Source organism: Nycticebus coucang, chromosome X (assembly GCF_027406575.1).
Source record: "Nycticebus coucang isolate mNycCou1 chromosome X, mNycCou1.pri, whole genome shotgun sequence".
In the NCBI taxonomy this organism is placed as follows: Eukaryota; Metazoa; Chordata; class Mammalia; order Primates; family Lorisidae; genus Nycticebus; species Nycticebus coucang.
The window spans coordinates 84,391,510-84,419,456 of NC_069804.1; the positions used below are offsets into that span (position 1 = coordinate 84,391,510).

Below are 27,947 nucleotides of genomic sequence, written 5' to 3' on the forward strand. Positions count from 1 at the left end.
GGGCACTCCACTCCTGTAGGGTTCCCTCTCAGTTGACCGACTTCTCCTTACTCCCACACAGAATCAGCACAGACCAGTAACCGGCCTTGCCCTGTCCACACCTCTCAAGAAAATGCTGAAGAATCTGGACTCCATGGGGGACGGGCTTCCAGACCTTGAGGTGAGAGTGGAGGGGAGTGCTGGGGGTTCAGAATTGCAGGTACAGAATATATACAATTTTATACAGTTTTATGCCATGGCACCCTAGTAGGTGAAGGAGGTCCGGTTTTTAGAGGGTCTCTCCCCTGGGATAAAATGGGAGGACATTTGAATTCTGCTCATTTGTTTGTATGGAGAATACTGTGAGCCATTTTCATGGGGGAGGGGACTCCAATCTGCTTGGCAATGGATTTTGTGTCTCTTGTTTGTATAGTTGGGATCAAAGCTCACCTTGGCCAGGTTGATGTGCATTCTTCGACTTTCTATCTTGACTCAGCTCCAAACCACTGGCTTACTTGCTAAACTTCTGTCCTTTAACCTTCCTTCTGGATGGGAGCCTCTGTGGAAAGCTGGCTCCAGTCAGACATCTTGCCTCCGCCCCTGGCTATTTTTTGTTGTAATTGTCATTGTTGTTTAACTGGCCCAGGCCTGGATTGAACCCGCCAGCCTTGGTGTACATGACTGGTGCTGTAACCATTGAGCTACAGGCACCAAGCCAAAAAATAATTTTCTATTATATGAGAATAGCAAATAAAATTTGGTAAATAGGGAGCAGCACCTGTGGCTCAGTGGGTAGAACGCTTGCCCCATATCCCAAGAGTGGTGGGTTCGAACCCAGTCCCAGCCAAACTATAACCAAAAATGTCCAGGCTTTGTGGTGAGCACCCGTAGTCCCAGCTACTCCAGAGGCTGAGGCAAAAGAATGGCCTATACCCAGGAGTTGGAGGTTGTTGTGAGCTGTGACACCATGACACTTTATCGAAGGCTATAAAGCGAGACTCTGTCTCTCATTCTAGGTTCACTATTCTTCTAGTTGGCTCATCCTGTTCAGCACTCCAACAGCATTCTCCTTCACAAGTCTCAAAGATCTATAATGAATATTGATGCAAAAATATTCAATAAGATCCTAGCAAACAGAATCCAGCAACATATCGAGCACATTATACACCCTGACCAAGTGGGTTTTATCCCAGGGTCTCAAGGCTCTTTCAATATAAGTAAGTCTATAAATATAATACACCACATTAACAAAATAAAAACCAAAGACCTAATTATTCTCTCAGTTGATGCAGAAAAAGCTTTTGATAATATCCAGCATCCTTTCATGATCAGAACACTTAAGAAAATAGGTTTAGAAGGTACATTTCTTAAACTGATAGAGGCCATCTACAGGAAACCTACAGCCAATATTATATTGAATGAAGTAAAATTGAAATTATTTCCACTCAGATCAAGAACCAGACAAGGTTTCCCACTGTCTCCACTGCTTTTTAACATTGTAATGGAAGTCTTAGACATTGCATTCAGGTAAGAGAAGGTGATCAAGAGTATCCGTATAGAGTCAGAGGAGATCAAACTTCCACTTTTTGTGGATGATATGATTTTATACCTGGAAAATCCAAGGGACTTAACTACAAAACTCTTAGAAGTGATCAAGGAATACAGCAGTGTCTCAGGATACATAATCAATATTCACAAATCTGTAGCCTTTATATATACCAACAATAGTCAAGGTGAAAAAACAATCAAGGACTCTATTCCCTTTACAACAGTGACAAAGAAAATGAAATATCTGGGAGTGTATCTACCAAAGGATGTGAAATATCTCTATAAAGAGAACTACGAAACTCTGAGAAAAGAAATAGCTGAAGATGTTAACCAATGGAAAAACATACCATGCTCATGGCTGGGAAGAATTAATATTGTGAAAATTTCCATACTACCCAAAGCAATACACAAATTTAATGCAATCCCTATTAAAGCACCACTGTCATTCTTTAAAGACCTCAAAAAATAATACTTCATTTTATATGGAAGTAAAAACCTCAAAAAAACCCTCAAATGGCCAAGACATTACTCAGAAATAAAAACAAAGCAGGAAGAATCACCCTACCAGATCTCAGACTATACTATAAATCTATATCAAAAAAGCATGGCACTGGCACAAAAACAGGGAGGTAGGTGTATGGAACAGAATAGAGAACCAAGAGATGAACCCAGCTACTTATCATCATTTGATCTTTGATAATCCTATCAAAAACATTCAGTGGGGGAAAGACTCCCTATTTAACAAATGGTGCTGGGTGAACTGGCTGCCACCTTGTAGAAGACTGAACGTGGACCCACTCCTTTTACCATTAACAAAAATTGATTTTCACTGGATAAAAGATTTAAACTGAAGACATGAAACTATAAAAATACTAGAAGTGAGTGCAGGGAAAATACTTGAAGAAATCAGCCTGGAGAATACTTTATGTGGAGGACCCCTCCCACCCCCAAACCGGGCAATTGGAGCAACACCAAAAATGCATTACTGGGACCTGATCAAACTAAAAAGCTTCTGCACAGCTAAGAACACAGTGAGTAAAGCAAGTAGACAACCCTCAGAATGGGAGAAGATATTTGCAGGGTATGTCTCTGACAAGGCTTTGATAACCAGAATCTACAGAGAACTCAAACATATTAGCAGGAAAAGAAAAAGTGATCCCATCTCATTATGAGAAAGAGATTTGAATAGAAACCACTGAAGAAGACAGGCGCATGGCCTACAGACACATGAAAAAATGCTCATCATCTTTAATCATCAGAGAAATGCAAATCAAAACCACTTTGAGGTATCATCTAACTTCAGTAAGATTAGCCCATATCACAAAATCCCAAAACTATAGCTGTTAGCATGGATGTGGAGGAAAGGGAACACTTCTGCACTGCTAATCAGATGCAAGCTAATACGTTCTTTTTGGAAAGAAGTTTGGAGATAACCTAGGGATTAGGTTATTGAAACTACCATTCGATCCTGCAATTCCTCTACTAGGTATATGTCCAGAGGACCAAAAATCACTTTATAACAAAGACATTGCCACCAGAATGCTTATTGCAGCCCAATTCATAATTGCTAAGTTGTGGAAGAAACCCAAGTGCCCATCAACCCTCAAATGGATTAACAAATTTTGGCATATGTATACTCTGGAATATTATTCAGTATAAAAAAGACGGAGACTTTACCTCTTTTATATTTACATAGATGGAGCTGGAACATATTCTTCTCAGTGAAGTATCTCAAGAATGGAAGAAAAAGTATCCAATGTATTCAGCTCTACTATGAAACCAATATGTGGAATGTAAAGGTCTTAGCAAAATAACTAAGAAAATGCCACGAAAGCTATGTTAACTAGTGTGATGAAAATGTGTCAAACGGTTTATGAACCAAGTGTATGGTGCCCCATGATCATACTAATGTACACAGCTATGATTTAATAAAAAAATACATAAATAAAAAAATTAAAAAAAAAAGAAACCAATATAGAGGTATGAAAGCTGTAACCCAAGATGAAGGGGAAAGAGGAGGAGGAAGGGTTGGGAGGGGGGAGGATGGGTGGAGTGAGGGTAATTTTGGGGGCCACACCTATGGTGCATTTTACAAAGGTACATGTCAAATCTACTAAGTGTATAGTATAAATACCTAAACACATTTAAGAAAGTGCAGTGAAAGCTATGTTAATCAGTTTGATGAAAATATTTCAAATTGTATATAAAACCAGCACATTGTACCCCATAAATGCATTATTGTATACAGCTATGATTTAATAAAAAATGCAAAAAAAAAAAGTGCAAGACTTGTATATTGAAAACTACAAAACATTGAATGAAAACAAAGACCTAAATTACCAGGACAACAACCTATGCTTGTGTATTGAATGTCTTAAAGACTTTTTTTTTTTTTTTGAGACAGAGTCTCACTATTGTCACCCTAGGTAGAGTGACATGGGGTCACAGCTCACAGCAACCTCCAACTCTTGGACTTAAGTGATTCTCTTGCCTCAGCCTCCCAAGTAGCTGGGACTATAGTCATCCATCACAATGCCAAGCTATTTTTTTCTGTTGCAGTTGTCATTGTCGCCCAGCTGGCCTGGGCTGGGCTCGAACTCACCAGCTTTGGTATGTGGCTGGTGCCATAACCACTATGCTATGGTGCCAAGCTGAATGTCATAATACTTTTAAGATAACAGTAATCCCCAAATTGTGCTACAGATTTTAGAAACTATATCAAAATCTCACTTGTCTTTTTTGCAGAAATTGACAAGTCGATACTAAAATTCATGTGGAAATGCAAAGGACTTGGAATAATCACATCAAAAGGGCAAAGTTAAGGCCTCACTTTTCCCAATTTTGAAGCATAATGCAAAGCTACAATAATAGAGCTTGTATGGTACTGGCATAAAGGATAAACATATAGATCTATGAATTAGAGTGTAGATGAGTATATGAGAAACTAAGAAAATAAAGAATAATAACTAACTCTAGAAAACATAAAAGCTGTGCAGGTAATGAAATGATCAGAGTACTCTCCAAACAGTTCAGCCATGTTTAGGACTTAACATAGTTATAATTATGTAAATGTTGAATATTGATTCAACCAATATTAGGTGAAGGGAGCGTATAGGTGGAATGGAGAATTTTAACTGTGTGGGTACATGGGGTGGGTGGTAAAAGAAGCTAAATTCTTATCCTCCAAAATGGAAAGTCAAAGATAATGTCTAAAGTCGAAACATCAAGAAGTCATAATAGCTGCACATGGTTTTACACCCCTCCAGTCTTAACTACTAGAAAGGCTGATGTCTTTGATCCCAGGAGCTGAAGACCAGCCTGTGCAAAAAAACAGCAAGGCCCTGTCTCTAAAAATAAAGAGAAATCATATTATAAACACGTTATTTATAGTTATGATTCTTTAAATCAGTGTGTTTCAAACTGTGAGTTATAATTATTATTGGAAAATCAACACATACACACATATTCTCTATTGTCATACAAAATTCATTTCTTCCTTTATGTCTCAACACTTTTTGGAAATCATAAAGTGTGGGCACATACAGCTTTAATTAAAATATAAACCTAAAGGGAATTTCAACATGATAATAAAGTTAATTTAACAAATGTTAACCGGAGAATCATGAGATTCATAAATTTTGAAGGGAAAGCTTCATTTCTTATAAATGGTTACAGCCTGTAGGCTGGTCATCCTGATAGGCTAGAAAGCATAGTTTCCAGCATGTACCAAGAGGGAGCACTTTGAGGGAGAAAACAGTGAGACAGAAATTTATGCTGAACAGATTGGCTAAACATACATATCCAATAGGAAGAGCTATGAAAATTCACAAAGGAGTGTTAGGTTGATGACTATCAGACACATCCCATGTTCACTTTAAATGCAAGTGAAGATTTACATTTAAATACATTACAATTAGGTCCTATACATCTAAAGATGAAACACAGGACAGGAAAGCACTCAGTGCCTTCTAAACAGTCCAGAACTATTTAGTGGTCTGCTGTCAGTGGTCTTTTATCAGAAATGTATGTTAGTCAATTGCTCTGTTGAAACAACAAAAAGGAAGGGGAGACAGACAAGTCTTTGACAAGATTTGGTTTCTGTTTAATACTTAAGAAAGAAAGTTTAATGTCAGCTAGCTAGGAAGTGGGTGTAATGAGGCATGTCAGACCTTCCATGCCATCATAGCCAAGAACTCAACTTTTGAGGCTTCTCTGGGGTCCCCTTGGCCAAGAGGGGATTATTTGGGGGGATTAGGTTTTTATTTTTATTTCTCACAAAGATGTGTCAAATTTTGAAGTACGGAGGCAAATTTTTAGACTTTGATACCAATTATGCAGCACCATATTTTTAGGAATAAAACTCATTTCTTTGCACTGTATATGGCAGCTGCTCATGCTATATGGTGCCAAACTTATTTTTTGAAAACATTTTTCTTTGAGGTTGCATTTATAGGGATAATTGCACATTCCAATCAAATTATGCTGAAAATAAAGCACTATTCTATGTCTGTGTTTTACCAAATAACATTTGTGTTACATTGTAGATTTGTGAAATTACAAAACCTAAACTAATTTCAAAAATTGGAAAATATAAAGAAGAAAAAGGAAGAGGAAAAATCATATTCAATCATATAATTCTAAAATAGCTGCTGTTGATGTTTCAGTGTTGATTTCCCATACTTGTTTCTATATCTACATAAATGTACACGTCCATAAATTCTCGTGAGATTGTTATAAGATGTAAACAATATGGAAAACAACAGAGAGGAAATCTATACAGTATTTAAATGTTTCTGGTTTTATTTCCTGAGCAATAATGTTTTCCTTATACTGAATGCTTCAATCTTGTTATGATTTCTAACTTAAATGATGATGATTATGTTAAAAGCTAAGATTCCTTCAATAAAATGGGCTAAACCATGAGTAAATAATCTCAGTGTGGCATTTTACAGATTTTTTTCTATCTTATTTATCTCTTATCTTTATGGACATTTGTATTTTTATTGTTTAAAAACCATGGATTACTCTAATTTGTTATGATTTTTTAATTTCACTTACTGGATTAGACTTTTCTCACACATTCTTTTCCATGCCCATTGAGCTTATATAAAAACTGATCATATCTAGACCATAAAGAAAGCCAATAAGAAATCCTACAGGTTGCATTTTCTGAACAGGAAGGAATTCAAACTCAGTCCTAACTATCTAAGTGTTGAAACAAAGAAAAACAAAACACCACTCAGGTAATTGATTATTGTGCTTTTGACTACTTGAGTCAGAGGAAAGTCAAGACGAAAGGGTGGCTGGAATGCCTGTGACATAAAAATGGGGCTGTGTGCAAACCTTGTGTGACGTTGCAGAGGCTCTTAGAGTAAACAGGCCTTTTCTTTCTAAGTCACCCTAGGGGAGTTGCGTCGGGGCCTCCGGGACAACAGTGGACCAGCTCACCCGAAGATCTCACAGTAGCCATGAGCAATAAGGAATGCTTTAAGTGTGGACGCTCTGGCCACTGGGCCCGGGGATGCCCTAGAGGTGGAGCTCGAGGGCGAGGAGCTAGACTAGGCCGTGGCAGAGGTTCTCCATGCAGTTCCACCACCTTCTCTGACATCTGTTACCGCTGCGGTGAGTCTGGTCATCATGCTAAGAACTGTGACCTTCTTGAGGACATCTGTTACAACTGTGGGAGAAGTGGCCATATCGCCAAAGACTGTAATGAGCCTAAACGAGAGAGAGAGCAGTGCTGTTATAGCTGCGGTAGACCAGGCCATCTGGCTCGTGATTGTGATCGTCAGGAAGAGCAGAAATGCTACTCTTGTGGCGAATTTGGGCACATTCAGAAAGACTGCACCCAAGTCAAGTGCTACCGATGTGGTGAGACTGGCCACGTGGCCATCAACTGCAGCAAGGCAACTGAGGTCAACTGCTACCGCTGTGGCGAGTCAGGACATCTAGCCCGGGAATGCCCCATTGAGGCTACTGCTTAAGTTTTTTCCTTGTCCTCTCCTCCTCACTCCTTTTCCTGATTGATAATTGTATTATTTTCTCTGAAACTTCTTCACTGACCAAAAGGTTAATAGATTGAGACTACCCTCAGGCCAGTGAGTTTTAATAACCATGTTAAACAAAGAAAGAACAGGAAGAAAAATCACCTGTAGATGCTTCAAAATTAATGTGTTGCTTTTGTGCCACAGATGAATCCAGTTATTGAATAGTCATTCTGAGTATAGTCAATTTCTGGATTCTTTTGATGTATTTAACACATTTATTTAGGAGAGTGGCAGGCACTATTACAAGAGTTGAAGATGTATCAGTGAACAAACCAAAACAAATTTAGGAACACAGGCCTAGAATCTATTAACAAGAAAAATATGTAGTATGTCAGATGAAGGTAAATTGTCACACAAAAAAGAACACCAGGTAAAAGGATAAAAAGAAAATATTTACATGGGAGGAGGAGAGGAAGAAGTAGTTCTGTTTTAGATACACAAGGCACCCTGAGGAGTTGATATTCCTCAGAGATCCATAGAGCAAATAAAGCTGATTCTGGAAATGTCTGTGACCTTGCCAAAGTAACTTTATTATATTGATGGCTTTGAATTATCTGACTTCATTAGGGTTTTTTTTCACTTTTTTTTATTAAGTCATATATACATAGATCATGAATACATTTATGCCTTTGTGGGATTCAATGTGTTGATTATTTGTACAAATTGGAGTGCTTTCATCCTACTAATTAGCATAGGTTTCACCTCATTTACTTAATCACAGTGTTAAGACATCTGTGTTCAATACCTGATAGATTTGACTTGTACCTTTGCAATACGCTTCATAGGTGAGGTCCCACCATTAACCTTCCCTCTATCCAACCATCTCCCTCCATTTCCATACCCCTTCCCTTCCCTCCTTCATCCTGGGCTATAGTTGTGATTCATCTCTCATATGAAAGTGTGAGTGATTATAAATTGGTTTTATAGTAGTATTGAGTACATTGGATACTTTTTCCATTCCTGAGATACTTTACTAAGGAGAATATTTTCCAGTTCCATCCATGTAAACATAAAAGAGATAAAGTCTCCACCTTTTTTAATGCTGCATAGTATTCCATGGTATACATACACAACAATTTATTGATCCATTCATGGGTCGATGGGCACTTGGGTTTCTTCCAAGACCTGGCAATTATAAATTGAGCTGCAATGAACAATCTGCACATTTCTCTTCTAACAAAAATTGACTCTCACTGGTTAAAGGACTTAAAATTAAGACATGAAACTATAAAAATTCTTGGGGAGAGTGCAGGGGAAACACTTGAAAAAATTGGCCTGGGATCGGCAATAAAGATATTTGTACCAGATTGTTCATTGCAGCTCAATTCATAATTGCCAAGTCATGGAAGAAGCCCAAGTGCCCATCGACCCATGAATGGATTAATAAATTGTGGTATATGTATACCATGGAATACTATGCAGCAGTAAAAAAAAATGGAGACTTTACCTCCTTTATGTTTACATGGATGAAGCTGGAAAACATTCTTCTTAGTAAAGTGTCTCAGGAATGTAAAAAAAAGTATCCAATGTACTCAGTACTACTGTGAAACCAATTTATAATAACTCACACTTGCATATGAAAAATGAAACACAATTTTAGTCTATGATGAAGGAGGGAAGGGGAGGGCAAGGGATGAAGAGGGGGTGGGAGGGAGAGTAGGGGATAGTAGGGGGACCACAACTATGGAGCACATTGCAAGTACAAGTTGGTTCTATCATGGGTAGAACACAAATGTCCTAATGCTACAATTGGGTAAATGAGATGAAAGCTATGCTGATTAGTATGATGTAAGCACTCCAATTTGTACAAGTAATCAACACACTGAAATGGGCATAAATGTATTTATGATCTATGTACAAAAGACTTAATAAAAAATTTTTTAAAAAGTGGCCTGGGAAAATACTTTATGAGGAGGATTCCCCCGGGCAATTGAAGCAACATCAAAAATACATTACTAGGATGTGATAAAACTATAAAGCTTCTGCACTGCCAAGAACACAGTAAGTAAAGCAAGTAGACATCCCTCAGAATGGGAGAGGATTTTTGCAGGTTATGTTTCCAACAAAGGTCTAATAACCAGAATCCACAGAGAACTCAAACTTATTAATAAGGAAGGAACAAGTGATCCCATTTCATTGTGGACAAGAGACGTGGCTTTTCTGAAGAAGACAGGTGCCCAGTCTACAGACACATGAAAAAATGCTCATCATCTTTAATTATCAGAGAAATGCAAAGCAAAACCACTTTGAGATATCATATAACTCATTAGATTTTAAATAATACTGAAATACGTTTCTGTTTTGCCTTTTGTAGTGTGTAGTTTAATTAAAATAAACCAGAAAAAGGGGCCAGGTTTGATGGTGCACGACTGTAATCCCAATATTCTGGGAAGCCAAGGCAGGTGAATTGCTTGAGGTCAGGAGTTCAAGACCAGCCTGAGCAAGAGGGAGACTCCATCTCTACTAAAAATAGAAAAACTAGCCATGTGTAGTGGTGCAAGCCTATAGTACCAGCTACTCAGGAGACTGAGGCAGGAGGATTGCTGGAACAGAGGATTTTGCTATGAGTATGATGCTACAGCATTCTACTCAGGGTGACAGGGTATAACTCTATCTCAAAAAGAAAAAAAAAAAAAGAAAAGGAAAGAAACCAGAAAAAGATGTATAATGTGAGTTACTTTGAGAGTGAGAGCAAGTGTGAGAGAGAAAGAAATCAAAACAAACAAATACAATAAACCTAAACTGAAAATAATGGACATACAGGTATTCAGGGCAAAGTCTGAGTTTATAATTTGTTTATTTATTTATTTGAGACAGCTTCTTACTCTGTCACCCTAGGTGGAATGCCATGGCATCATAGTTCATAGCAAAATTCTGGGTTCCAGTGATCCTCCTGCTTCAGCCTCCTCAGTAGCTGGAACTACAGGCTTGTGCCACTACACAGAGCTTGTTTTTCTATTTTTAGTAGCAACAAGGTATCCTCATTGCTCAGGCTGGTCTTGAACTCCTGAGCTCAAGAAATTCACCCATGTCAGCTTCAAATAGTACTGGGATTGCAGGCATGAGCCATCATGCCCGGCTACAGATATTTTAAATATCTAAGGATACAAGTATAAACATTAAGATTAAGCAGGGTTTGGGGCTTCAGTAATTTCAATAATACTCTTCACAGAGATGAAAATTATAATTATACTTAGGAGTTTATGAAAAAATATATAATCACAGATAAAAATTTGATGAGTTTCATATTCTGGAATCCATTTTTAAAAATCACATCTGAAAAACAAGTGAACTTTTATAAAATAGAAAAAGCACTTTTAAGCTCTAAACAAAACTTATGTGGGAGGAGGTAACTATTGTGTCAAGAAAAAATTGAAGTTGTAATGGAAAATGGTTTAGAAAATAATAATATCAACCCTGGGATATGATAGAATTCATAGAAGAGAGACTAGTGTATGGGGTACAGTTTGGGGCCCATAAACTCACATGGTCCAGAAGTGTAACTTATTGTGTAATTTAAGCCATATTCTTTTGCAAAACTTCCATAAGATTTACTGTATAATCCATCTGAATGGACTCTTCATTTCAGCTGAGTTCCTTTCAACTCCTGTGACACTTTTGGGCTCTTAGAAATTGTTTCTGTCACTCTCTATGCTGTCTCAATATAATGCAGGCACACTCCCAGGCATTAAATGGGGCAATCTCAGTCTAACTTGCCAGGACACAACATGAGACTCTTATATCACAATGAGCAATCAAATTCTCACATCTCATCATTGTGCTGGACTCTTATTTAGGAAAGGGGGAACACAGGTATCTGTGTTTGAATCCCTAAAACCCATCAGGAGCTTCATTTCCTATGGCATTAAGAGTTTGGCCTGTAGTTGGAGTTGGGGAAGAGACTGTGTGTTTTTATTAAGGACACACTTGGCATTTAAGTTTTCTGTGTTTCCTGTTCCTAGGCAATCTTTTCTGGTCTAGGGAAAGGGAATGTTATGCCCAGGAGTCTCTCAAAGACCACAACACCAGACAAGTCGAATTAAAGAGGAGTTATTTTATTGAAGAGCCAGCCAGCAACTCTCCCAACATGGGGTTTCTGAGAGCAGCTCAGAGTTGTCTGAGGCTCTGACTTTTATAAGGCAAAACTTTTCCAAGGAGAAAGCATGCATAAATTCAGAAGTGAAACCAGCATTAAAGGGAAATTATGAGGGTAGTCAGTTTACAATGCTATGATCATGAGAGCACTTAGTAATTCTTTTTTACAAAACAAATATAATTTACAATGTCCTAAGGTAGTGTAAGGAGGAAGACTCGCAGGTGAGGTTCATAAACAGCATGATCTTAAAAAGCAATAATCACCAAGGATATAATGCCGACTGCAGTCAGTAACTTACATCACTAATAATCCTAGTTAATTGAATTCATAGTTATACAATGGAAGGGCAAATAAGAGGAACCAGTTTCAAAGGTAATGAAATATAACAGAAAAGAAATAAACAGTAAAGTGGAGTCAAACTTGCTCTTTTAGCATTTCCATATCATACACAGGTGGCCTGAAGACTACCTTAACATAACCACAAGGGTTGTTGTCACATAAATAGTGACTTTCTATACAATACTAATAATTCTAACAATTCTAACCAGGTACACTTAAAATACCATGCAATGGGTGGGGAGGCAAGTGGAACTGTTTTTTTTTAAAGCAATAAAATGTAGCAAAACAACAGAATGGAATCAGGCCTTGTTTGCCTTCCCATCGAGTCTCAGGAAAAAGAATTATATCAAAATAGAGTTAGGCTTGCTTCTCTTTCAAACCAACAGAAGCCTTATTTTGACTTATGAATATCCCTATGCTGGAAGATACAAATGGTAGCCTTCTTAATAATTAGTTTAACAAGTATGTTTGGTTTGACCTGCACATTGTATGACAATATTTGTAAATTAGATGCTAACATTTAAAAATTGGATAATTTCTCATAAAAGTACTTATGTTTAGTCTCTCTGAAACAAAAGCAAAGATCAGGAAGCAATATACACACATCCTGTGAGAAAACACTCAGTCAAGTCACTCAGGGCATTTTCACTACGGATAAGTCATAAGCTTCTCCATTAAGCCCAGCCTCCACTGCTCCCTGGGTTTGCAAAAGTCCTAGCCAGGATTTCTTACCTGAATCTATAATCCCTGCTTATGCCTGGGAACATGGGTAAGCAACTAAGTTTAACTAAACCACACAAGTTTAGTTAAAATTTTATACACGTATAAACCTTTTATTAATAGGTATAAACAGAAAAGCACATTATATCAATACAAGACCAAAAGGAAATTTTACAAAACTGAAGCTTCTTTCTGATTTAAAAACAAAATAATAAAACATCTGTTAAAACAGAAAGCAGGGCTAACAGGGTTTCTGCTTCTTCTTCTTTCTTTCTTTTTTTTTTTTTTTGCTTGTACAGAAGGCTTTTATTGGTGAGGGAGGAATGCTGCAGAGCAGCACCAAGGAAGAGAGAAAAGAAGAGAGAGAGGGGGGACAGGAGAGAGAGAGAGGAAGGGGGGGCTTCTGCTTCTAAGATGAAATAGATGCACTTTACCTATTACTCTGGCTGAGTACAACTAAAAACTCTGAACATTATGTATAAAATACACATAAAAAGACTGGAAAGTGGTGGGAATAAGACAAATATGCTAGAGACTTCTGAATCAAAGGAACCACACAGTAGTGACTCCCCTGGATTTTCATTTTGCCTCATATACCCAGACTTGAAACAGGAAAAGCCCGCAACCCAGAAACTTCAATAGACCTAGACACAAAAAACCCCAGTAACATGGATGTTCTGAACCAAAGGGCCAGGAAGGAGGCAACCTAAAAAGAGAAAGATTTTAGGCAAGAACTGCTCTACTTCTGGGATGGGCACAGTAGCTCACACCTGTAATCCTAGCACTCTGGGAGGCCAAGGTGAGTGAATTGCCCTGAGCTCACAGGTTCCAGACTAGCCTGAGCAAGAGTGAGACACCGTCTCTAAAAATAGCTGGGGATTTTGGTGGGCACCTGTAGCAGTCCCAGCTACTTGGGAGGCTGAAGAAAGAGAATCACTTGAGCCCAAGAGTTTGAAGTTTCTGTGAGGTATGATACCACAGCACTCTATGGAGGGTGACAAAGTAAAACTCTGTCTCAAAAATAATAATAATAATAATAATTGCTCTACTTCAGCCAAACACTATAAAAAAATTATAGTGGCTTGGCTTGATTACCATCCTCATCAGCAAAGGCCTAGTGGAGAGTTCAGACTTATTCTCTTATGATTCTGCAACAAGGTACCCAGCACTCACACTAAGATGCTATCAGAGAAAACCTAGAAGTAATGATGTGGCTCTTTGAAAGATTTTTAAAATGGACAAACTTCAGCAAGATGAATAAAGGAGAAGAAAGGAGAGATAAATGACCAATACGAGGCATAAAACAGGAGATATCATTAAAGACCATGCAGATAACAAAAGGATAATATAGGATTCCTTATAAACAACTCTACACACACATATCTGACAACTTGGATAAAATGGACCAATTCTTTGAAAAATATAAACTACTCCAACACATTCAATACGAAATGGATAATTTGAATAAGCCTATAACTATTAAAAGAAATTTAATTAATGATAAAATATCTCCCCACCCAAATCTCTGGGCCCATATTATTTCACTGGAAAATTCTAAAAACCTTTTAAAAAATTAACAAAAATTCTACATAATCTTCTTGGAAATAGAAGAGAACGGAATATGTCACAGTATGCTTTATGAAGCTAGAATTACCTTGATGACAAAACCAAAGAGCATAAAAAACTGCAGACCAATATTCCTTATCAATATCCATGTGACAGTCTTAAAAAATTAGCAAATAGGCAGTGCCCATAGCTCAGTTGGTAGGGTGCCGGCCACATATACCGAAGCTGGCGGGTTCAAACCCAGCCTGGGCTAGCTAAAACAACAATGAAAATTGCAACAATGCCAATAGAAAATAGCTGGCATTGTGGCGGGCACTTGTAGTCCCAGCTACTTGGTAGGATGAGGCAAGAGAATCGCTTAAGCCCAAGAGTTTGAGGTTGCTGTGAGATGTGATGCCATGACATTCTACCCAAGGAGACAGCTTGAGACTCTGTCTGAAAAAAAATTAGCAAATAAAATTCAGCAATATATTAGAAGAATTATACCAAATTATACCAAAAATAACCAAATGGAATTTTTGCCAAGGATGCAAGGCTGATTTAATATTTAAAAAATCAATATATGTGAGCCAGCATATTAATATATTAAAGAAGAATAATTATATGATTCAATTGATACAAAAAAAGGATTTAGCAAAATCCAACTCTCATTCATGATAAAAACTCTCAGACAAATATGAATAGAGGGGCATTCTTAATGCAATAAAGAACATGTACCAGGGAGGGGCATGATGGCTGACTGGAACCTGCTTTCGACAGAAGCTCCCATCCATAGGGAAGGATAATAATCAGAAAGTACTCAACAATGCTGAAGACTGGGAGCCCAGCTGAGAAAGAACAGTGATAACTGGGTGGTGCCTGTGGCTCAAGGAGTAGGGTGCCGGTCCCATATGCTGGAGGTGGCGGGTTCAAACCTAGCCCTGGCCAAAAACCAACCAAGCAAACAAACAAAAAAATAGTGATAACTTGATGTCACCCCTGCTGAGGCAAGCTGTGACTCTAAGAAAGCAAATTTCAGGTACAAAACTCATCCCAAAGGAAAAGTATCTGCCCCCTCCCCCAAGAGTGTTTTTTTTTTTCTTTTTGGCTTGCTGTAGATTTTCTACGGGTGAGCAGTGAACTGAGGACCTCTTGTCTCACCCCATTGGAGAGAGTTGCAGGAAGTGGGGACTACTTATCCAGAGGGACCCTGCCGTGACCCTGCACACTCTCTTACCAGGCATGAAAGTTGAAGTAATGTTTCCCCTGCCATTTTGAACTTCTAGTCTACCCTCCCCTCCTTGCCTGACAGTCCAGAAGCCTAACACTTGCAGAGACTGGAATGTCTGCTGTTCATTGCCAAGTTCGAGCACTGCAAGGGCCGTGGTAGAAAAGCTACACTGTAACAGTGAGCCCAGCAGTAGTCCAGAGGAAGCGGGGAGGCTGTAGGGCTTGGCTCTGTGCAAGTGCAAACCAGTTGTGGGAGGATGCTTCCGAGGTGTGCACTACACCCTGCTGGAACCAAGCACACTGTGCTCCACCCTGCCAGACACGCTGGTCACGAGCCCCACCCTGCCAGAACTGTGCACCCTGCCCAGCCAGAGTCACACTGCCAGAGCTGTGAGCCCTGTGCCCCACCCTGTCAGAGCCACTTTCAGTGAGCCTTGCCCTGAGAGCTGCTGGGCAACCCACCCTGCTAGAACCACACACCATACCCTCACCCTGCTGTTGGGTCCGTGCACCCCAAGATCCTGGAGCTGCCACTACAGACACCTCTCTGGCTGTAGGAGCTGCCTGGCAGCTGTGCAGGGACACCTGCCACGAAGATTCAGCAATAGTAGAGTGATCCTGTGGGGTCTAATCTTGGAGAGACACTTCCTCAACTATGAGGACTGCCAAAGGAAGCCAGACCTCACCCTTTAGTGATATCAGTGCTGCAGAATGGTGGGGACAAAGATGCAGTGGCTGAGGGAGAGAATCATTTCCTGACTTGTTTTCCTCAGGTTCGGACTGAGCTCAGGTGGAACACTCTCCAGTTGCTAATGAGTACCCGAGGCAGGCAGGCCTCACTACCCCCAGTCAGCAGGTGGCAGAGGGTGGTGACCAGGCCAAGGGGGCAATGACTTTCCTTCAACTCTGGCAGACACAAAGCCCTGGCACATCTGCTTATTGGAGGGAGCAGGACCACATCCCTGTGGGGTTACCAGTGACTGGGCATGAAAGAGGTGAAAGGTGGGGAAAGAAATATCAGCTCCCTGCTCCAACTCTGTTACTGGGTGGGTCTTTCTGACTCCACAGAGCACCATTTGAGCAGCCATTAGTCCTCTGCTATCTAGTTGCTGGAGACCTTTCAAACTCTCCCACTTGAAAGTTGTTACTGATTGGGTCAATTAGTTTGGAACTTCTAACCTGGGCCAATCACCCAAGGACCCTCTCAGGGTGGTACCCTGGGTGTGTGGCAACAAGAAGGGTTGATTTTCCTCTCCAAGTTGTTGCCCATGGGGGGTGGGATGCCTTAGTTACTTGTATTTCTCCACAGCTGAGATTTCAACCAAGAGTCACTGATACACTAGGATCAGAAAAAGACCAGCTGAATACAAGACAGGGTCACTTACCACCAACACACCAAGTATGTTCTCAGAGCCTCAGACTGTAATACTATACGGGTCCTTTGCAAAGCTAAAGGGGAACAAGCTACAGACACCAGTCCCAGATCCTTGGCAAAGGGCTGGTTAACCAAAACTACCGGAGCCCCCAATCCAATTTCGCCTTACCTGTCCGTCTAGCCAAATGGTGAGAAAAAATCATGGGGAATCAGCAGAAAAAATCATGGGGAATCAGCAGAAAAACTCTGGCAACATGAAAAATCAGAGTAGATCAACTCCCCCAAGAAATGACAAAACAGACACACCACATGATCCCATTCATAAACAAATGGCTGAGATGTCAGAAATTGAGCTCAGAATTTAGATGGCAAATAAGATAAACAGAACGGAGGTAAACATGAAATTAGAATTTCAAGGAGTAATTCAAAAGTTGTCTCAAGAATTCAGTGAATTCAAAGACAAAATCACCAAAGATTTTGAAACATTGAGGTAAGAAATTGTAGCCCTCAAAGATTTAAAAATACAATAGAATCCCTCAGTAACAGAATAGAGCAGGCAGAAGAAAGGATTTCTGACACTGAAGACAAAGCTTTTGAATGCTCCCAAATGCTCGAAGAGGAAGAGAAGTGGAGAGCAAAAATGGATCATTTTCTCAGAGAGCTCTGGGATAATTCGAAGAGATCTAATATTCGCCTTACAGGAATTCCTGAAGGCAACGAGGATGCTTTGAAGTATACAGATGCTCTACTTCATGAAATAATCAAAGAGAATTTCCCAGACATGCCAAGAGATTCTGAAATTAAGATAGCAGAAATTTTCAGAACACCAACACGACTCAACCCAAATAAAAAGTCTCATAGACATATTATAATTAGCTTCACCAAAGTTAATATGAAGAAGAAAATTCTGCAAGCATTCAGATGTAAGAAAAACATAAGCTACGAGGGGAAGAACATTGGAATGACTGCAGATCTTTCTGCTGAAACCTTTCAATCTAAAAGAGTGTGGTCATCAACCTTTAATCTTCTAAAACACAATAACTTTCAACCCAGGATCCTGTATCCAGCTAAACTGAGTTTCATTTACGATGGAGAAATTAAATACTTTAATGACATTCACATGTTGAAGAAATTTGCCGTAACTAAACCAGCTCTCCAAGATATTCTCAGTCCTATCCTCCATAATGACCAGCAAAATCATCTACCACCAAAGTAAACTCACTCAGAAACTTTTTATCAAACTTCAACTTCCACAGTGGTGAAAGGATTAAAAATATCCACTGGACTATTGAAAAACTCGATACTCAAAATATTACCAAGTTTATCAATACTCTTAATGTAAATGGCTTAAATTGTCATCTAAAGAGGCACATCTGATGGAATACAAAAACTCAGGCCACATATATGCTACATACAAGAATCTTGTCTTATCTTAACAGATAAATATAGATTCAGGGTGAAGGTATGGTCATCTATAATTCAGGCAAATGGAAATCAGAAAAAAGCAGGTGTTGCAATTTTATTTGCAGATACAATAGGCTGTGAACCAACAAAAGCAAGGAAAGATAAGGAAGATCATTTTATATATGTTAAGGGCAACACTCAACATGATGAGATTTCAATTATTAACATTTATGTGCCCAACCATAATGCTCCCCAATTTATAAGAGAGACTCTAACAGACATGAGCAACTTGATTTCCTCCAGCACCATAATTCTTGGAGATTTTAACATCCCTTTCGCAGTGTTGGATAGATCCTCTAATAAGAATCTAAGGAAAAAAATTATATGATTAAACTTAACCATTCAACAATTGAATTTAACAGACATCTACAGAACATTTCATCCTAACAAAACTGAATACACATTCTTCTTATCAGGCCATGGAACATCCTCAAAAATTGATCACATCTTAGGTCTCAAATCTAACCTCAGAATATTTTTAAAAATAAAAATTATTCCTTGTATCTTCTTAGACCATCATGGAATAAAAGTTGAACTCAGTAACAATAGGAATCTGCATACTCATACAAAAACATGAAAACTAAATAACCACATGCTGAATGATAGCTGGGTCATAGATGAGATTAAGAAGGAAATTAACAAATTTTTGGAAGAAAATGATAATGGAGACATGCATTACCAGAAGTCTAGGATACTACAAAGGGAGTCCTAAGAGGAAAATTTACAGCATTGCAAGCCTTCCTCAAAATAATGGAAAGAGAGGAAGTCAGCAACTTAATGGGACATCCCAAGCAACTAGAAAAGGAAGAATATTCCAACACCAAACCCATCAGAAGAAAAGAAATAACTAAAATTAGAGTAGAATTAAATGAATGGAAAAGAAAAGGATTATGCAACAGATCAATAAATCAAAAAGTTGGTTTTTTTGAAAAGGTCAATAAAATAGATAAACCTTGGCCAACCTAGCCAGAAATAAAAGAGTAAAATTCCTAATTTCATCAACTGGAAATGATAAAGGCCAAATAACGACAGACTCCTCAGAAATTAAAAAAAACCTTAATGGATATTACAAAAAATTCTATAATCAGAAGTATGAAAATCTGAAAGAAATAGACCCACACTGGAAACGCACCACCTTCCTAGACTTAGCCAGAAAGAAGTGGAAATTTTAAACAAGCCTATATCACGTTCTGAAATAGCATCAGTTATAAGAAATCTCCCCCCAAAGACAAGCCAGGCACCAGATGGCTTCACATCAGAATTCTACCAAACCTTTAAAGAGGAAGTAGTACCTATATTATTTAACCTTTTTTCAAAACATAGGGAAAAAAAGGATACTTCCCAATGCATTCTATGAAGCAAATATCATCCTGATCCCCAAAGCAGGAAAAGACCCAACAAGAATATAAAATTATAGACCAATATCTCTAATGAATATTAATGAAAAAATATTCAATAAGATACTAGCAAACAGAATCCAGCAACACATCAAACAAATTATGCATCATGGCCAGGTGGGTTTCATCCCAGGGTCCCAAGGATGGTTCCATATATGTAAATCTATAAATATAATACATCACATAAATAAAATAAAAAAACAAAGAGCATATGATTCTCTCAATTGATGCAGAAAAAGCTTTTGATAATATCCAGCATCCTTTCTTGATCAGAACGCTTAAGAAAAGAGGTATAGAAGGAACATTTCTTAAAGTCATAGAGGCCATCTACAGCATACCCACAGCTAATATCATGTTGACTAGAGTAAAATTGAAATCATTTTCACTCAGATAAGGAACCAGGAAAGGTTTCCCATTGTCTCCACTGCTTTTTAACATTGTAATGGAATTCTTAGCCATCACAATCAGGCAAGAGAAGGCGATCAAGAGTATCCAAATAGGATGAGAAGAGATCAAACTGTCACTCTTCACAGATGATATGACTGTTTATCTGAAAAACCCCAGGGACTCAACTCTAAAACTTTTAGAAGTGATCAAGGAATACAGCAGCGTCTCAGGATACAAAATCAATACTCACAAATCTGTAGCCTTTATATATACCAACAATAGTCAAGATGAAAAAACAGTCAAGGACTCTATTCCCTTTACAATAGTGCCAGAGAAGATGAAATATCTGGGAGTGTATTTACAAGAGGATGTGAAAGATCTCTATGAAGAGAACTATGACACTCTGAGAAAAAAATAGCTGAAGATGTTAACAAATGAAAAAACATACCATGCTCATGGCTGGGAAGAATCAACATTGTTAAAGTGTCTATACTTCCCAAAGCAATCTACAGATTTAATGCAATCCCTATTAAAGTACCTCTTTCATAATTTAAAGATCTGGAAAAATTAGTACTTCATTTTACATGGAAACAGAAAAAACCTCGAATAGCCAAGGCAGTACTCAGAAATAAAAACAAAATAGGAGTTATCATGCTACCAGACTTTAGACTACACTAAAAATTGATAGTGATCAAAACAGCATGGTACTGGCACAAAATAGAGAAGTAGATGTGTGTAAAAGAATTGAAAATTAAGAGATGAGGGAGGTGGAGCAAGATGGCGGCCGAGTAACAGCTTCCTTGCATCTGGGCACCGTGAGTCCGGGGAGATAGGACTCCAGGCATCTCTGGCTGGTGGGATCTCCCTATCATCACCCCTGCGAGGATACAGGGAATCAGCGAGAGACTTCTGGACCCCAAGAGGAGGACTAAAACAGTGGAAAAATGGCAAGTGGTCGCGTGTGTTCAATCTGTCTAAACCCGCCCACAACTGTAAGTTCAGTAGCAGCGAAACTGCAAACCAGAAAGACATTACCTGTGAACTGTTTTGGTGTCTTTGGACTTGGCACTCAGTTGAACTGCCTTGGGGAGAGCCTGAGCGGGAGTGCGGAGAACTTTGGCCATTGTCTAGGGCCCCAGTCTGAGCCACTGAGCCAGACGGAGCTAATAGTGTTTGGCTGTGGGTCACAGGGAGCCATTGTGAGCGATCTGCCCCGGCAAGCTCCGCCCTCAGGGTCGCAGAGCTAGAAATGGGTGGGAGCTGGTAACCCAGTGTCTAAGTAGCCTAAGGGCGGGGTTTGAGCTGCCTTACAGCCCTAACACTCAGGGGCGGAGTGAGACCAGTTTTGGCACACTGGGTAAATGGATAGCCACTTCAGCAGGGATTCCAGCGACAAGCACTTTCCTGGGAAAGCTTCTGCTCAGCAAGTTCACAAGTTCAAAGTGCTTTTAAGTGGGCTGAAGAGAGATTTAGGGTTACCTGCTGGGGTTTGAGAAATCAGCAGCCTCCAGTCGTATCAGAACTGTGATTAACATCTCATACCCCAGAAGACCACGTGTTGCCCAGGCAATATTCAACAACATATACATACTGCTTTGTTCGTGGTTTTTTTTTTGTTTATTTTGATGTTGTTGATGTTGTTTTGTTTTTTAAGTTCAACCTTTTCCATACAGATCCTATTTCTTTCTCAATTTTTCTAGTTTAATTATAATTTCCCATTGCTACCTTTCTCAATAGTTAGAACTTCATTTTTGCTAATGTTTCTACAGCTATTATTTTGTTTTCCACCCAATTTTATCCCGTAAAGTTTTCTGTTTGCTTGTTTTGGTTTGATTTATAGCATTTTTGTCTTTCCTCTCTACTTGGTGGAGGTGGGTTATTGTGTCTGATCAGGTTAGCAAAGAGCTGCTGACCTCAAGGGAACCACCGAACTGGGCACCCCCAGAAGGTGGGGTTTTTTTAAGGTTGTGTCAAAGTACCCTACTGTACACCTATATTGCTCTGTCTCCCTCTTTCTGTGGCTCTCTTCTTTTTGTCAATATTCCTTTTACCCAGCCCCTCCCCTTTCTCTATTTTTCTTTTTTTTTCTTATCACTTGGTCCTCTTTTCTTTCATCACTTTTTTGCTCTTCAACCTTTTCACCCTTCTGGTCCTGTAACCCTTAGTCCACAGGCAATAGAACTTAAAGAGCAAGAGGAAGTGAAAGGAAAATTAGGGCAAGAAAACAGATAAAAGAAATCACTCATGAGGAAGAATCAGCAGAAAACTCCAGGCAACATGAAGAACCAGTCCAGAACAACCACGCCAAGGGACCATGAGGTGGCTACTGCAGATGATTCCACCTATAAAGAAATGCTAGGAATGACAGAAAGGGAATTTAGAATACACATGTTGAAAACAATGAAAGAAATGTTGGAAACAATAAAGGAAACTGCTAATAAAGTGGAAAATAACCCCCCAAAAATCCAAAAACAGAATCAAATAAGAGATGAATGATATGAAGAATATAAAAAGGATATAGTAGAGCTGAAGGAACTGAAATAGTCAATTAGGGAGCTTCAGAATGCAATAAAAAGTATCAGCAACAGGTTAGACCATGCAGAAGAAAGAATTTTAGAGGTAGAAGAAAAAGTTTTTGAAATAATTCAGATAGTAAAAGAGGCAGAAAAGAAGAGAGAGAAAACAGAACATTCACTGTCAGAATTATGCGACTTTATGAAGAGTTCCAACATACGAGTTATAGGAATTCCAGAAGGGGAAGAAGAATGCCCCAGAGGAATGGAAGCCATACTGTAGAATATTATAAAAGAAAAATTCCCAAATATCACCAAAGATTCTGACACACTGCTTTCAGAGGGATATCAGACCCCAGGTCGCCTCAACTCTAACCGAGCTTCTCCAAGACACATTGTGATGAACCTGTCCAAAGTCAAACGAAAAGATTCTGCAAGCTGCCAGGAGTAAGTGCCAGTTGACCTACAGGGGCAAATCCATCAGAGTGACCGCAGACTTCTCTAATGAAACTTTCCAAGCAAGAAGACAATGGTCATCTACCTTTAATCTACTTAAACAGAACAATTTCCAGCCCAGAATTCTGTACCCTGCTAAGCTAAGCTTCAAAATTGACGGAGAAATCAAATCATTTACGGATATACAAACATTGAGGAAATTTGCCACAACAAGACCAGCTCTACAGGAAATACTTCAACCTGTTCTGCACACTGACCACCACAATGAATCAGCAGCAAAGTAAGAACTCAGAAATTAAAGGACAGAACCTAACCTCCACACTGATGCAAAAGATAAAACTAAACAACGGACTCTCACCAAATAAGATGAAGAGAATACTACCACACTTATCAATTATCTCAATAAATGTTAATGGCTTGAATTCCCCACTGAAGAGACATAGATTGGTTGACTGGATTAAAAAACACAAGCCATCCATTTGCTGTCTGCAAGAAACACACCTGGCTTCAAAAGACAAATTAAAGCTCCGAGTCAAGGGTCGGAAGACAATTTTTCAGACAAATGGAATTCAGAAGAAAAGAGGAGTTGCAATCTTATTTTCAGATACATGTGGATTTAAAGCAACTAAAGTCAAAAAAGACAAAGATGGTCACTTTATCTTGGTCAAGGGAAAAATACAACAAGAAGACATTTCAATTCTAAATATCTATGCACCCAATTTAAATGCTCCCAGATTCTTGAAACAGACCTTACTCAGTCTGAGCAATATGATATCTGATAATACCATCATAACAGGGGACTTTAACACTCCTCTTACAGAGCTGGACAGATCCTCTAAACAGAAATTAAAGAAAGATATAAGAGATTTAAATGAGACCCAAGAACAACTGTGCTTGATAGACGCATATAGAACACTCCATCACAAAGATAAAGAATATACATTCTTCTCATCACCCCATGGAACATTCTCCAAAATTGATCATATCCTGGGAGACAAAACAAATATCAACAGAATCAAAAGAATTAAAAATTTACCTTGTATCTTCTCAGACCATAAGGCACTAAAGGTGGAACTCAACTCTAACAAAAATGCTTGACCCCACCCAAAGGCATGGAAATTAAACAATCTTCTGTTGAATAACAGATGGGTGCAGGAAGAAATAAAACAGGAAATCATTAACTTCCTTGAGCATAACAACAATGAAGACACAAGCTACCAAAACCTGTGGGATACTGCAAAAGCAGTTTTGAGAGGAAAATTCATCGCTTTAGATGCCTACATTCGAAAAACAGAAAGAGAGCACATCAACAATCTCACAAGAGATCTTATGGAATTGGAAAAAGAAGAACAATCTAAGCCTAAACTCAGTAGAAGAAAAGAAATATCCAAAATCACATCAGAGATCAATGAAATTGAAAACAAAAGAATCATTCAGAAAATTAATGAAACAAGGAGCTGGTTTTTTGATAAAATAAATACAATAGATAAACCATTGGCCAGACTAACGAGGAATAGAAAAGCAAAATCTCTAGTAACCTCAATCAGAAATGATGAAGGGGAAAGAACAACTGATCCCACAGAGATACAAGAGATCATCTCTGAATACTACCAGAAACTCTATGCCCAGAAATTTGACAATGTGAAGGAAATGGATCAATATTTGGAATCACTCCCTCTCCCTAGACTCAGCCAGGAAGAAATAGAGCTCCTGAACAGACCAATTTCAAGCACTGAGATCAAAGAAAAAATAAAATATCTTCCAACCAAAAAATGCCCTGGTCCAGATGGCTTCACTCCAGAATTCTATCAAACCTTCAAGGAAGAGCTTATTCCTGTACTGCAGAAATTATTCCAAAAAATTGAGGAAGAAGGAATCTTCCCCAACACATTCTATGAAGCAAACATCACCCTGATACCAAAACCAGGAAAAGACCCAAACAAAAAGGAGAATTTCAGACCAATCAATCTCACTCATGAATATAGATGCAAAAATTCTCAACAAAATCCTAGCCAATAGATTACAGCTTATCATCAAAAAAGTCATTCATCATGATGAAGTAGGCTTCATCCCAGGGATGCAAGGCTGGTTTAACATATGCAAGTCCATAAACGTTATCCACCGTATTAACAGAGGCAAAAATAAAGATCACATGATCCTCTCAATAGATGCAGAAAAAGCATTTGATAAAATCCAGCATCCTTTTCTAATTAGAACACTGAAGAGTATAGGAATAGGTGGCACATTTCTAAAATTGATTGAAGCTATCTATGACAAACCCACAGCCAATATTTTACTGAATGGAGTAAAACTGAAAGCTTTTCCTCTTAGAACTGGAACCAGACAAGGTTGTCCTCTGTCACCTTTACTATTCAACGTAGTGCTGGGAGTTCTAGCCAATACAATTAGGCAAGACAAGGAAATAAAGGGAATCCAAATGGGAGCAGAGGAGGTCAAACTCTCCCTCTTTGCTGACGACATGATCTTATACTTAGAGAACCCCAAAGACTCAACCACAAGACTCCTAGAAGTCATCAAAAAATACAGTAATGTTTCAGGATATAAAATCAATGTCCACAAGTCAGTAGCCTTTGTATACACCAATAACAGTCAAGATGAGAAGCTAATTAAGGACACAACTCCCTTCACCATAGTTTCAAAGAAAATGAAATACCTAGGAATATACCTAACGAAGGAGGTGAAGGACCTCTATAAAGAAAACTATGAAATCCTCAGAAAGGAAATAGCAGAGGATATTAACAAATGGAAGAACATACCATGCTCATAGACGGGAAGAATCAACATTGTTAAAATGTCTATACTTCCCAAAGCAATCTACCTATTCAATGCCATTCCTATCAAAATACCAACATCGTACTTTCAAAATGTGGAAAAAATGATTCTTCATTTTGTATGGAACCGGGAAAAACCCCGTATAGCTAAGGCAGGTCTTTGTAACAAAAATAAAGCTGGGGGCATCAGCATACCAGATTTTAGTCTGTACTACAAAGCCATAGTGCTCAAGACAGCATGGTACTGGCAGAAAAACAGAGACATAGACACTTGGAATCCAATTGAAAACCAAGAAATGAAACTGACATCTTACAACCACCTAATCTTCGATAAACCAAACAAGAACATACCTTGGGGGAAAGACTCCCTATTCAATAAATGGTGTTGGGAGAACTGGATGTCTACATGTAAAAGACTGAAACTGCACCCACACCTTTCCCCACTCACAAAAATTGATTGAAGATGGATAAAGGACTTAAATTTAAGGCATGAAACAATAAAAATCCTCCAAGAAACATAGGAAAACACTGGAAGATATTGGCCTAGGGAAAGACTTCATGAATAATACTGCCATGGCATTTGCAACAACAAAAATAAACAAATGGGACTTCATGAAACTGAAAAGCTTCTGTATAGCTAAGGAGACAACAACCAAAGCAAAGAGACAACCTACACAATGGGAAAGGATATTTGCATATTTTCAATCAGACAAAAGCTTGATAACTAGGATCTATAGAGAACACGAATTAATCCACATGAATAAAGCCAACAATCCCATATATCAGTGGGCAAGAGACATGAATAGAACTTTCTCTAAAGATGACAGAAGAATGGCTAACAAACTCATGACAAAATGTTAATCATCTCTATATATTAGAGAAATGCAAATCAAAACAACCCTGAGATATCATCTAACCCCAGTGAGAATGGCCCACATCACAAAATCTCAAAACTGCAGATGCTGGCATGGATGTGGATAGAAGGGAACACTGCTGGTGGGACTGCATACTAGTACAACCTTTCTGGAAGGAAGTATGGAGAAACCTCAAAGCAGTCAAGCTAGACCTCCCATTTGATCCTCAATCCCATTACTGGGCATCTACCCAGAAGGAAAAAAATCCTTTTATCATAAGGACACTTGTACTAGACTGTTTATTGCAGCTCAATTTACAATTGCCAAAACGTGGAAACAGCCTAAATGCCCACCAACCCAGGAATGGATTAACAAGCTGTGGTATATGTATACCATGGAATACTATTCAGCCATTAAAAAAATGGAGACTTTACATCCTTCGTATTAACCTGGATGGAAGTGAAAAACATTATTCTTAGTAAAGCATCACAAGAATGGAGAAGCATGAATCCTATGCACTCAATTTTGATGAGGACAATTAATGACAAGTAAGGTTATGGGGGGGGAAGCAGAAAGAGGGATGGAGGGAGGGGGGTGGGGCCTTGGTGTGTGTCACACTTTATGGGGGCAAGACATGATTGCAAGAGAGACTTTACTTAACAATTGCAATCAGTGTAACCTGGCTTATTGTACCCTCAATGAATCCCCAACAATAAAAAAAAAAAATAAGAGATGAACCCAGATACTTATCGTCATTTGACCTTTGATAAGCCTATCAAAATTATCAATTGGAGGAGCAATTCCCTATTTAACAAATGGTGCTGGGTGTATTGGCTGGCGACTTGTTGAAGAATGAAACCGGACCTGCACTTTTCTCCTCTAACAAAAATTGATTTTCACTGGTTAAAGGACTTAAACTTAAGACATGAAACTATAAAAATTCTTGGAGAGAGTGCAGGGGAAATCCTTGAAAAAATTGGCCTTGGAAAATACTTTATGAGGAGGACCCCTCCCCCAGGCAATTGAAGTAATATCAAAAATACATTACAGCGATCTGATCAAGCTATAAAGCTTCTGCATTGCCAAGAACACATTAAGTAAAGCAAGTAGACAGCCCTCAGAATGGGAGCGGATTTTTGCAGGTTATATTTCCAACAAAGGTCTAATAACCAGAATCCTCAGAGAACTTAAACTCATTAATAAGG

General features: G+C 38.7%; 1 protein-coding gene across 1 annotated transcript; it reads left to right on the forward strand.

The window, feature by feature from the left end:
* Positions 1 to 6,995: 6,995 nt before the first annotated feature.
* ZCCHC13 (zinc finger CCHC-type containing 13) lies at positions 6,996 to 7,511 on the forward strand. The gene has a single exon (XM_053580407.1). The coding sequence runs from the start codon at positions 6,996 to 6,998 to the stop codon at positions 7,509 to 7,511; it is 516 nt and encodes a 171-aa protein (XP_053436382.1).
* Positions 7,512 to 27,947: the final 20,436 nt, after the last annotated feature.

Bases quoted from the DNA above. Each gene is read 5' to 3' on its own strand.
- ZCCHC13 (XM_053580407.1), top strand. From the start codon at position 6,996: ATGAGCAATAAGGAATGCTTTAAGTGTGGACGCTCTGGCCACTGGGCC.